Raw genomic sequence first — 13,172 nt, 5'->3', positions numbered from 1 at the left:
GAGAGCCTGTGCACACGCTGATTTCTATCGCTCCTGTAAATAAAAGTTTAAATATGGTATTAATGAGCTGATTAAATACTATTCCCATTAAATGACGCATGATTTATTTTTAGTACTATAACAGAAAAGCCTTTCAGTGACCAATAACACCACAAAATCTTCCAAAAATGAATAAAAAATGACAAATTTTGCTCCTTCCTGGGTTTTGTCATCATACTGTGTAGTCAGAATGGGTCCTAAGCCTTCATACAGTTGACAGCAGAAACTCTCCTTTTCTTTCTCAAAGCTTAATAAGGAAGTTCACATTTAAGGATTAGATTGGGCAAGAACCAGTTTTATGTTCAGGAAGGCACTACAAATTTCCTTCTCTGTCTGAATACATTCTTCAGCACGGTCTAGCAATCTGGGCCTTGCAGTTCTACTGGTTTTAATTCCTTTGAGAAAGTGCAACAAATCATTAAGAAATAAAATATATGCTGATTAAAGGGGTCCGAGAGATCTTCCCTGTGGTAAGGGGGACTGTTATAGGGTTTCCTTGATACTGAGCCTGTTTCTCCTTTTAAAATGTAAGAGCTGTCTAAAAGATTGTCATCTTTGTATTTTTAACAAACTGGGACAAGATGCCCACAGTCAATTGTAGCTGCCTGGCCTCTGCACTAGCAAAACAATGGATGAAGGCTGCCATGAAATGCTAACTAGTTTTGCTAAATCGGTCAGTCTGTGTGAGAGGCATCATTCAGCTGAATTCCCAAGAAAAGAAAGGGACAGAGATAGTGATCATCCAGGATGAATCAGTCTGAGCTCATCTTGTTGTTCCTGTTTTTTTCCTTTCTCCATCTTATTTTCCTGCCTTGAAAAATAAATAAAGAAATAAAAGAAATTGTAAATATTTGTTCTCAGCTAAATGATGTCCTTAAAGTGTTGTATATACATTGTGTGATTAAATAATGGATTATGATCAATGTACAGTATTGTCAAAGGTTTGTGTACATTTATTTTGTACTCTCGCTAAAATAAAATAAAAACTTTTAACAGCAAAGGAAGGTGGATTCAAACTTAACTAAGATTATGCTATAAACATAGGAAAAAAAATGAAATGTGCAATTACATCTAGTTTAACAATATTACCATTGTTTTATGCTATAATCTAGCATGTAAATCCACCATGAGCTGCCTGAATTCTACCCTCTACTGCCTTTTACCATCAAGTAGACAGTGAACCTGGCTCTGTCCAAAGGTTCTGGAATATAACAATTAATTCCTGCTGTATTTCAAGGTTTTGGAATGTGTTTTCATTCTGCATCAGAATAAAACTGAGATCTGCCATTTTTTTCATAAAGTAAAAAGAAAGACAGAAGGTTTAGGTGTAGTGTTAAGGGCAGGGCTAGGATAATCAATAGTTTAGGGATCTCACTGGGGCATGAGAGAGAGACCCATGAGTTTGCCACTCAGCTGTTGGCAAGCCAGAGTGAGAGAAAAGGACTCCCTTTCTGGATTTGACCAGAAATTATATCCTGGCCCTGATAAATCCTTCCCAACAAATGTTTAATTGACATTGATTGATTCTCAAGAACAGCAACAACAACAGAACTAGGTATTTACCAGTAGAGAAAAAAGGACATCACCACCACCCAGTTCCAGGCCAGCTGGCTTCTTTGGTTGATTGTTTTTTCACTTGCTTGCAGCTCTCAGGGCTAACACTGAGAGGATCCAGGGATGATGACACATTTCCAGGCTTAGGTGTGATGCGCCTTTATTCCATACTAGGTCTGGAATATCCCAGGCTGTGGAACAGCCTATGTACACTAATTTCTACATCAAGGAAAGCAGTGTCTACACTGTCAGCGGGCCCTAGCTGCTCTCCCTTTGGACAAAAGAGAGACCAAGGTTCTAGGGCACACATGAGACAGTAAAAAAAAAAAACCAGCCCCTGAGGATTAATGGCAATCTAGCCTGTCTAGTAGTGGTATATAAAATGTAGGTTTGGCTCATTTGTGTAATGCAAATTGAACTGTCATAGTTGATGCAGGTGGTGCTGCCATTGTAGGTAATAACTGTCTGTCTGGTCCGTACCTCAGCGAATGTCTCTACAGGGTCTTTATACCTTAGAGCTGGGAATAAACAGGAGAAAGTGGTGAGCAGAGCTCCATTGCGAAGGCATCAGAACATCTCTTTTCCACTTCCACTTGCATACCTGACCCCCTCCACATGCCAGCACAGATGTGGCCAGTCCTAAATCATCTAGAGCCTTATCATTTTGCTCTTCAAGTGACTTAAACAAGGCAAATAAAATTCACTGAGTTTCAGCTGGGCCAGGATAACAAGAGAACAAACAGCATAAAGATAGTTTGTATTGTTCTGAAGCACAAATAAAAACTGTGTATTCTTTTCATGGGATTAGATATTAACCTACCCAACTGATAACAATGCAGAAATATGACAATAAGGAACAGATTCTTTTTTATATTCAGCAGTATACACTACATTAAAAAATAACTTTCAAAAAAACCTGAATAAGTTTGATATGTCACCAAACTCATAAAGCTATCCTTACAGAGAGTGTTCTTTTGTTTCTATTGAAACTTCCATCATGTTATAACAAAGCATAGTACAGGACATATATTTGCAAAGAAAATATTTAATTGATAACATGCCATGAAAGCTGACTGTGTCTCTGAAATTAGTATCTCTTTCTTCTTTAGACATGGAGAGAGTTCATACATAGAGGAAATAAAATGCTTTCACAAACATTGTAAGATTATTTATATATATCATATCTAAAATTTGAACTTTGTGAACTCTCCACCAGTCTTCACCAGTCCTGTGAAGGAAGTAACATTGATCAGGCACAGATCTTGCACAACTATGCCACTTCAAGTGACAACACGGTGCGTGATTCTGATCTCTACTGTATTGATACATTGTAAGATTTACTCTTACCGGAGTCAGTATTGCAGTAATATGGAGCCAACATTAAGTAAGATCCAAGCCAAACCATTTCCCTCTAATGGTCACATTTCCCCCCAAAAAACCCCGTACAAACACAGTTTTGATAACAACTGCTAGGTTGTGCTTTTGTCTTTTAAGTCCTTATTTCTAAGCCTTACATTCTGCAAACCACCATAAGAAAAGGCTCTGTGTTCATTCAAGTGTGGATACTTTGTTGCAAAGCTGATGAACAAATTTCTCCAATCTGCACTGGAAATATTTACTGCATATTGGACACCTACTGCACCTGCAAGAATCACACCAGCATGAACACAATTTCTGAAAATAATGCTAAATTAACAGTGATGTAAATCTGCTTTGATTGATATAGAACATTTCCCCTCATGTGCTGGAAGGCTGCAGAACTGATCAGAAGTGCTAATGAGAGAGTTTTCTCACTAATCTGGCATTGCAAATATTTTTTTTTTTTTTTTTTTACATGAAATACGTTGGAATTTGATTTCAAGTCTCCACTTGCTTAGGGCCAGATTTTTGTGTCCTCACTGAGGATAGGAACTTTAGGTACGAGTTATATCAGTTATAACAATAAAACAATTTATAAATGCTTCCATTTAGAAACCTTTTATTGTTAAGCAAGGTCACTTAGTTGCTCAGGGGAATAGAGATAACCTCTGCATTGGTTCAGACCAAAGATCCAATGAGTTCACTATCCTGTCTCCTCTAGTGCTCAACAGCAGAGATCTAGAGAAGAACAGAGCCAGGAAAACATACATTTTCCTAGAAGATTCTCACAGCCGTCAAGGATCAGAATTTCCCTCAGCCACAGGCTGCACTTTTTTTTTTTAAGTTTACATTTTATTTTTAAAAGGCTGTCTCGGTAGGAGGACCTGTGCATCAGAGGCTGATGCACAGTAAAATTCAATTACAGATGGATTAGAGCCGGCAAAAAAATATTTTAAAATATTTTTCAATCTAAATTCTTGGCTCAGGAGAGAATTTGAGAACTACACTGAAGCAATTTGTCTTACTTTCTCTTTCCTTCAAGAAAAGAAGACAAATATGATTTGATTGCCATAGATTGTCTGCCAACCTTGCACATTTTCTCTTGGCTCCCAACAGTTAAGGGAATCCAGCAGACAGAAAGGAACCTGACAGAGGCATAGTCCTTTTTAACATCATCCACCTGGCAAAGAATTATTTAGAAAGAAAAGGGCCAGAACTTATGCTGCATGCTGACATAAGTTTCAACAAAGCAGATGAAACCTGACATAGAATGATCGAATCGTTTTTGTTGGAAGTGACCCTCAAGATCATAGAGTCCAACCATTAATCTAACACTGACACTAAATCACGTCCCTAAGAACCTCATCTACACAGCTTTTAAACACCTCCAGGTATGGTGACTCCACCACTTCTCTGAGCAGCCTGTTCCAATGCCTGACAACCCTTGCTGTGAAGAAATGTTCCCTAATATCCAATCTCAACCTCCCCTGGTGCAACTTGAGGCTATTGCTTCTCATCCTGTTGCTTGTTACTTGGGAGAAGAGACCAACACCCTCCATGCTACAGCCTCCTTTCGGGTAGTTGTAGACATTATTAACCCAAACAGTTTCAAGAGAGATTTTAATTTAATGTCCACTTGGTATTTGAACTTTCTGGTGTGGGTTGAGAGGAAAATACGAAAAATCAAAATATGCTGAGCCCTGCCAGAGTCTAGAGGAAAATGGAGAGGGGCTGAAGGATGCAGCAGCAGGGAGCAGGCAGTGGCAGCAGCAGTGGCTGGCGGAAGTACAGGAAAGAGTTTGTGAATGGCAACTCCCACCATTGGGTTACAAGGTGAGGATAAATACATGCACAGCAGGTAAAGTTCGCAGGAGTGACAATTTGTGCAGACTTCTCTTCCAGATGGTAGTTCCCCCAGTGATAGCTCTGGAGATCCCACCAGTTTTTAATTCTGGTCTGTCTGATGACAAGTTGCATTGCTGTTTAGTTGGAAGAAGTTGGTACAGAAGTACCACAATACTGCAAAATGGTTTGAGTGACTGCAAACTGAAGTAGCGAAAATTACAAATCCTGCAAGGAAATCCACTCTCAGTAAATATTTCTGATTGGGATAACAGAGTCAGGACCTGTGCTCTGGCCTCTCCCACAGGTCTCTCAGCACCTAGCAGTGACAAGCTAAACCCACTGGCCAGCTAAGTGACAAGTATGGCCACCTTGAATCACTGCTATGATTTAAAGCAGCTGGAGCTGCTTCTGTGCCTGTCTCATGATTCCTCTTCCAAACTGCCTGCCACTGAAAAAAACAGAGAAAACGTCACTGTTTTTAATTTTCACTCTGTGAACAAAGAGCCAAAGTGCAAATATGATGAGCACTGACAAAACAGCAACTTCTTTTATCTGTCTTTTCTTTTCTTACTTTTCTACTGAAGACATTAAATCCTTTTGGTGTTTCCTCATTTATGTCCTGTTTCTTCCTGTCCCTACTCTGCAGAGAGTCAGGAGGTCAGTACTCACTGTATAGAAGCTGTGGATGTTTTCGAAATTTTCATGGCACTCTCAGCCATCTCAATGGCTAGTTTTATCTCCATCTTTTTGTACAATGACACAATGCTGGATTTGGGTTGGTGTTCCCGAATCAAGATTTTCTTCAAATACTTATTGTCAAACTTTTTAAATCTGCAAAAGAGATGTTTAAGTCAAAATGTAAATATGATTTTATTTCTGTGGTACAAGCTGATCTTCATTCAAATGCATACATATATAATTCAGCAGTGGAAACTGAATCCAAATTGGAGACACCTGTGAACTCCTGAAGGCCCAGTGTAGGAAGACCTTTAGGGAGACATTTGGCATGGTCTACTGGTCCACAGAGATTGCAAAGCCCACCAGACAAAAGAGAGAAACAAGCTGCAATCACAGCAAAAAAGAGAGGGTGTGTGTTTGCATGTAACACCACCACATTTGTTAGAAAAGAATGTGGCCACTCTCCACGCTTTTGTACAAATGTATTCTGGTGGGGCATTACAGCAGCAGCTGCTCTTACAGTAATCCTGGCCTATTCAGCCAGCCACCAATGAGAATCTAAATGGCCCGGCAGTTACAGTAGTTTAGGCCCATTATGTTGCTGATAATTTTGAATCCTGACAATTAGAGCAGAGAAAATACATTTCTTTGTATTCTGAATAACAGAGAAATTGAATGGACCGCAAAATACTATGTGCTTGCATGCTGCAGATTGTGAATTATTGTTAATGTGTGGCATAATTTGAATGTGAATGTGTGTGTCCTTTGGAACAGGTATGTGTGTTCAGGCAGACATTTTGCACAACAACAGCAGATCTTCTTATAAGTTTCTTTCAAAGAAACAGTTTACCACAGCAAGGTAATGTGCTCTGCTATGCTAGGAAAAGCACTACAGAGTTAGTACATTTTTTCTCAACAAAAGCTACTTTGTGTACACTAAAGCAGACACAGGTACATAAATGTTTCTACTGGGATTAGAGTTTTCTGTGTTTTCCTGTGTAACATCATAATCACTTAGTTAATTAATTCTGATATACATACACTAAACGTCTTTACATTTGCATTTAAAAGCCTAGGGAATACCTTTTAATGCAATCCTCTTACACTAAATGTTTTCACATACAGTGTGCTGTTTGAATCTCCCCCTGAACTAACACACTACATTTATGATGAGGTTGGATAAAATTCTCCTTTTGTAGCTGTTGGGCAGACATGAAATAAGGGGAATTAACATTTTCTCTCTGATATACTTAAATGCATATATTCCAATGGCATTACTGCTCCAGGAGGGATTTGTTTAGCCTATTGACTGCACGATGATGTAGTCCTGATGGATATCCTAAAGCTATCTCTGTACTGTGAGAGGCAAGAGAACATTTTAACTTCTTTGTCCAGATGTGTGCCCTAGACACATTGTTATTGCGTGTTGCGACAAGAACTGGCTGCAAACCAGCCACCTTCTTCCCGCTTTTAATTCCTCATCTCCATAGGGAGAAACCTGGTCATGAAAGGTGTTGCCATGTGTACCAGCAGACTCCCAGCTGGATTACTGGGCTGCAACGCTGAGAGGTGAGACAGAGCACTCCAGCACAGAAGTCTAGATGTAGCCTAAGGGATAACATTTAGCCCATGGCATTGTAATACAGTGTTTATGGGAAAGAAAGATTAGTCTCCTCCCACACTTCCCTTCACATGCTGTAGTGATGGCCAACAGGATCACAGGGCTCCCTTAGGGAAAAGGTGAAGGGAACGCCAGCTCAAAATGGGAAGTTTGTCTCCTGCCAGAGATCCATAAAGCTTTGCAGAACCACCCCATCCTGCTTACAGGAGATAAAATACCCGTCCTGAGTTTCTGAGTGAAGACCAGATTGAAGGAATTTGTTTATGCTACTGGATATTTATTATAAATTCAACCATTCCCTTCAGTAGTCTTACTTTAAATTACTGAATCCAAAGACCTATAAGAACAGGTGACTAATTATTGTTGAATCTGTACTCAGCAGCAATGGATTGTATTTGCCATGAAGGGTTACAGCAAAAGTCAGGGACGCACTGACAGACACCTTACGTAGCTTCCATTCTAAATCCAGACCTAAAGGAGCAGTGCCATGGGTCTGAGATTTATGTCAAAGCAATGTGCACAAGCTGGTGCGTGCAGCGTAAGTTCATGTGCTATGTTTTTTTTTTTTTCACAAGGCCTGTTTTCTGCTTGTTTGTGCAGAAGCAATTTAGCAGGCAATATATGAGCACTGCACTCCCAGGAGATAGCAGTTACTGAGGAGTTCACTTTTTAAAAAGAGATATTGCATGTGTCCCCAAAATTTTAAAGCTATTTTGGCACAAGATTAATTTCCTATCATATTTTACATGGTAGATTTGTTGTTTTGTTATAGTAAGCTGCAATAAGAGATGCTTACTTATCTCTCAGCTGATAATGACTCCAATGTCCACATATATCTTCAATACCCGCCTTCAAGTGATCCATCAACTAGAATAACAAAGATGGAAAAATTTTAAGGGGCTACTATGAGAAAACAATGTCACCACAATTCTACAATTGTTGTCAGGATTTTGAGAATTTTTTAAATGAGGGAGTGGATGTGAGTTAATTCTAAAGCATCTAACTTCCTCTAAAAATCAAGGCAAAGATCCTACTGTGGCAACTCCTGTGCTTGGCTGCAGTACCCATATTTTGATGGAAATGACAAGTCTGTCAGTCTGCTATCATCTCACCACTACCCAGCAAATTAAAGGACTGTATCCAATGGAAGATGAAACCAAGCATCCAAATTGCCTGATCCTCTTTGACTTCTGAGACCAAAAACTAAATTCTTGGTTCTGTCAACCAAGTTTTTCTTCCTGTGTGACCTCCCTGAGAGAAGCACAGGGCCAGCTACTCCACACCTTAAACTTTACCTTGACCAACAAGTCCTCGAAGGATTTTGCAAATTACAATTAGACTGGGAAGTCCATCATTGCTAACCATCAGGATTTTCAGTCATCTTTTTTGTGTTTCCAGCATTATAGAAACAGAGAGAAATATGTCCATTTCTTACATACATATTGTCATATGTGGTGCTTTTAAACATAAATTCCTCTTAAGGTTAAGTGTAAAGGGTGAAATAATAATAATAATTAAATGCACTTCAAATCCAAATGAGTTGAGATGCCATAATTTTGCTGATGTCTCTGTATATGCTTAATTTTAAAGAACAATGTGAATTTCAAATCTATTCCCTGTTATGAAAATGAGAGCATGTATGTATATTCTGTATAGTGTTGTTAAGTCAGTTTGAGCAGCTTTCTGATGCTTTATATAATGGTGATTTGAGAGCTAAAGCAAATGTTTGAGAGGCAAAAAGACAATTTATCAGAAGAACTTGAAACTAAATTTGCAGATCTATGGTTCAACTCATTTTAGTTCAATAAAACTTGATTAAAGACTTTTAAGGCATCGGTGTGTCTAGAACCAGTCAAAAGATGGCAAAAAAGTTATGTGGAAAATCCAACTGGAAAGGATGAGAAGTCATTTTGTAAATTCCACCTATATGCATCTGTCGTGCCATGGTTACATGCATCAAGAAGGGCCTTGCTACACCATGACAGTTGTACAATATTATAATGCGACAGTCACTGTGAATGCAAGTGAGAGAATATACTGTAGAAAATTATGCCTAGGATTTCCTCCAAATGTTGTTAAAACTGTTCAGTGTCCAAATCCTTTGAATGCCAGTGCTAACAAACACCTCCTCCTGTCCACCTCTTTTGGAACACCTTTTCTCTCCTTTTTAGGATATCGATATACAAAACTACTACTGATATACAAAACTTACTCGGACATGAATTTCTTCATTGATGGACTCCTTTTTGTTGGTCTTTTTAACATCAAGATATCTGACCAATGGTCCAATTGTGATTCCCTGCATTTGGAACAATGAGTTAAAACGTTAATATTTTTAAAAAAGCAGAAAGTAAGCAAAATTATTTAATTGTAATCAATTGGGAAAGCTGTGTCTTAGGCATAAAAATGATCTATTACTTGTATGGAGAGCTAAAGAAGAGAATTTAAATTCAAAAACAAACAAAAAAATACTCATCTGGATTTTTTTTTAACTGAGATTGTATTTATCAACCTATTTTAACTATGTAAAGTAACTAACTCATTGACAACCTTCTTCAAAACAGCACTCACTTGAAATAAAACATTATTTTTGTGAGGTTCTTACAATCTTGAAACCTCTTACTTCAACATTTTCAGAACTAAATATTTTCACTCAGGAACCATTTTCAGCTGTTCCAAATTCTTTATTGCTCTGCTAGAGAATAGCACTTTAAAAGGGGAAATATTAAGAGAAACAAAATTATTTTTTCTGAAACATTCTGGTGGAATCTAATGCCTAACCATGAGTGCATAGTCCCCCCTTGGCATCCTAGAATATCTGAGATTTTTGTTTGAGAAAATGCAGAGCATGGAGTCCAAGACCTCCTGAAAATCCAGTTCCTCCTGTACAGCACTGTAAGCAAAGTGGAATAACCCAAACAAAGAAGCACCAGACACCTATTCTTACAAATCTGAATTATTCACTTTCTTTTTCTTTAATATTCTTTTGCAAATTATTTAAAATATTTTTATTTTGTCTCCCAGATGAATGAAGATAAACTAAAAAAATAAAAATCCTTTATAAAACAGTCATATTGTTTCCTGTTCCATTTGAGATGCACAACTAGAAGAGATTGTTTCTGTGCCAAAGTATAAAGTTAAAATGCTTCTTAATTGGGAAACATTAGGAAGCACATGTGGAGTGAATGGAAGAGATTTCGGACAAAAAATGCTCTTTTCCCTGGATACTTTAAAAGACACAGATTTTCAATGTGGACTTTCTGAAAAAGTTGTTTAATAATACCTAAAATGCCCTGAAAGGATAGTTACACAGTGGAGTGTTAAATCTGGCCGTAAAATACAATAGCTTGTCCTAGTCTAACGGTAAATTCAATGCAATATTCAGTATGAAACTTCCAGTCACCTCTATTACATGAATGAAATCCATTAAGAAATACACTTACTTGGATGAACACAGTGAAATATATAACTACAAGAGTAGCAGTAATGAACAACTTTTTTCTTGGGAAAAGATTCACTGGAAGCAAGAACGCAAGAGAGAAGCTGCTGGCCCCTCGAAGGCCACTGTAGGAAATGATGAGTTGGTCTTTGAAGGTGAAGGGATATGTTCGGAACTTGTTACTGATGTAGAAAAGAGCAAATACACCTAGGAAGGGGAAAAAACCCACAGCTATTATTAAGCAAGGAGAAAAGGAAAATGTTTAAAGGAAAACAACATAGTGGCTCTGGCAGCTGTTGACAGATCTTTCTTTTAAATTTTGAGTTCTTGTAGCTTCTCTTTGACCAACGGTTACATCTGTTTTGTGTGAAATAATCTCCTAGAAAAGACTGTGGTTCCTAACTGCTTCAGGCTTTAAATTCGTTAGTGCGGTTTAGAAGTGAGATTGGGTGAAAAGAGTTACTTTTTATATTTATGTTGCACAGTTCTCTGAAGTTTTCTGCAGTCAAGACAGCTGGATGAGAATTTTTCCTGTGACTTCCCTTCCAATGTTTCCTGATTTCTGCACAGTATCTGCTCAAAGTGTTTGAACAGTGCTTTACCGACAAGTCCTGTGGACAGGTTCACTGAAAGGCAAGGAGTAATAGCATTTTAATATTTAATCTTCTGCCTTAGCGTGTCTCTAATTCTCTGTTTATTTCTCAAACTTCATTTTGATTTTAGTAAATGTTAAAATTAATCAGACAGCTGTGTAAGGACTGCAGCTTTTCTTTATAGGGGACATTTAGCAATTTGCTTGATTTACTCTTATTCTTCATCTTCCGTAAGAAACACCTGTCCTATGTTTCGTGTGAAAACTGTTAAATTACTGAATTAAAACCTGAAAAGTGCTGATAATTGCTAGTGTTATTTTACAGAACTGATACTGATAAACTAGTGGATTATTATAGGTAAAGACAGTAGCAGTATCCTGTCATGTAAGTTGTTGGATATCACTTTATATAAAACCTTTATTTTGGCTACTTGTAACTATGCTAGACATCAGCTACTCAGACCGAAACTGTGTATGCAAGGTATTACCTTCAGGCCAATTCTCTTTACTTTACTCAAGCTTCAGAGAAAATGATGTAATCATTTTAGCAAACAAATTTAATGAAAAATGTTTCAGCCTTCCTGTGGAAAGCTCTAGCACTCCCCTTGGTGTCTGAGAGAAGTATGGATGTGTGGCAACAAATTTGCTTTTGTATCAGGAGGGCACTTTTTCTGTCTTGATTGGAAGGACATTCCAATACAGACTCTGAAAGCTAGCTTTTAAAAACTCAGAGCCCATGATTGGTTCAGGATTAGAAAGAAAATATTAATTATTTGTTGCTGTCAACACAGATGAATCATATCACCTCTGCTGCTGAGTACTTGAGTCATCCCTATATGGCAGAGCCGTTCAAATGCACATATTTGATTCTTCACATACTTCCCTTTTCCTCTAGTTAAAGCCTTTCTCCCGGGCTCCCATGGTTAAAAAACAAAGGTCTTGATATGTGTATGGGCTTTGAGGGTCAAGCCAACATCTTCTTCCTGCTCTTGGTGTTCTTTCTGACTGAGGGATGAACTGTCTGAGAGATTTAAGAAATAGCACCTTAATCCCAGAGGTTTAATGCCAATGCTTAACTGGTCCCAAATGTTAGACTAGCAGTACTGTAGGCTGGAAAGGGCCTTTGGACAAGGACATAATTCTGTTTTGTGTTCAACCTTTTGTCCACCAGGCCAGGCCTTTTTCTGTAGAGTTGCTTACTGGAATCCAAGGCTGTACTTGTTCGTGGGATTATTCCAATCCACATGTAAGTCCTTGCAGGTCCTCTTCCTAAACTTCATGAGCTTTCTGTCAGCCCATTTCTCCAGCCTGTCCAGGTCCCTTTGAATGGAAGCCGTCCAGAATATTGACTAGTCCCTGCAGCTTGGTGTCAGCCAGAAACTCGCTCAGAGTGTATTCCATTTGATCTTCCAGGTCATCAATGGAAACACTGACACAATATTGGTCCCTGTACTGAGCCCTGTGGGATGTCATTACCCACCAACTAGACCAGTATTTTGAGCACAGTGGTCCAGCCAATTCCCTTTCCACATTATTGACCGCTTAAACTGGCCAAAATCTTCCCTTTTAAGTCCAGGGTTGTGATTCTGCTGTTTGTTTGTGTGCTCACTTCTTTCAGGGATCTTAGCATCCACTGTCTCATGGTCACTGCAGTTAAGGCTGCCCTCAATATTCAGCTACTTCTTCCTTCTTCGTGAGTGGCAGACAAGATAAGGCATATTCTCCAGTTGATTTATCAACCAGTCTCCGGCAACTATCACTTACTTTGTCCTCTCCACCTTCAGGGCACAGTTGGCCCTGATGAATCACCTGACAGGTCTTGTTCCTCCTCAATACTGTAGCAAGTGGTGTGGGGCGAAAGCCCAGAGCTCAAGCCTGGGCTCTGTATGTAAAGGGAATATAGACAAGGGCTGAATGCTGTAGGAGGTGGTGGTAGCAGCAAGTGCTCAATGTAGATTTCTGTCCTGCAGGGTGCTCCAGAGAAGCCTTATTTGATTATAAATGAAGCATGGGGAACTAGCCTACTAACTTAGCCAAGGTAGGTA

The 13,172-nt window shown here is 38.7% G+C and overlaps 1 protein-coding gene across 1 annotated transcript in view; it reads right to left on the bottom strand.

Moving 5' to 3' along the window:
- Positions 1-13,172, bottom strand: part of SLC9A4 (solute carrier family 9 member A4) — a gene marked incomplete at both ends in the record, with an annotated part of 35,634 nt that overhangs the window by 8,253 nt on the left and 14,209 nt on the right. The window contains 5 exons of the mRNA XM_080344257.1: positions 1-33; positions 5,467-5,628; positions 7,893-7,963; positions 9,309-9,395; positions 10,540-10,742. The exon at positions 1-33 is cut by the window's left edge and continues 64 nt beyond it. Of these exons, the coding sequence (XP_080200383.1) occupies positions 1-33; positions 5,467-5,628; positions 7,893-7,963; positions 9,309-9,395; positions 10,540-10,742 (556 nt within the window). The remainder of the gene's footprint in view (positions 34-5,466; positions 5,629-7,892; positions 7,964-9,308; positions 9,396-10,539; positions 10,743-13,172) is intronic.

The sequence above is a fragment of the Nesoenas mayeri genome (assembly GCF_963082525.1).
Source record: "Nesoenas mayeri genome assembly, chromosome: 1".
In the NCBI taxonomy this organism is placed as follows: domain Eukaryota; kingdom Metazoa; phylum Chordata; class Aves; order Columbiformes; family Columbidae; genus Nesoenas; species Nesoenas mayeri.
Note: the sequence above shows the minus strand (reverse complement) of the source record. Positions and strands in the feature narration are given on the sequence as shown.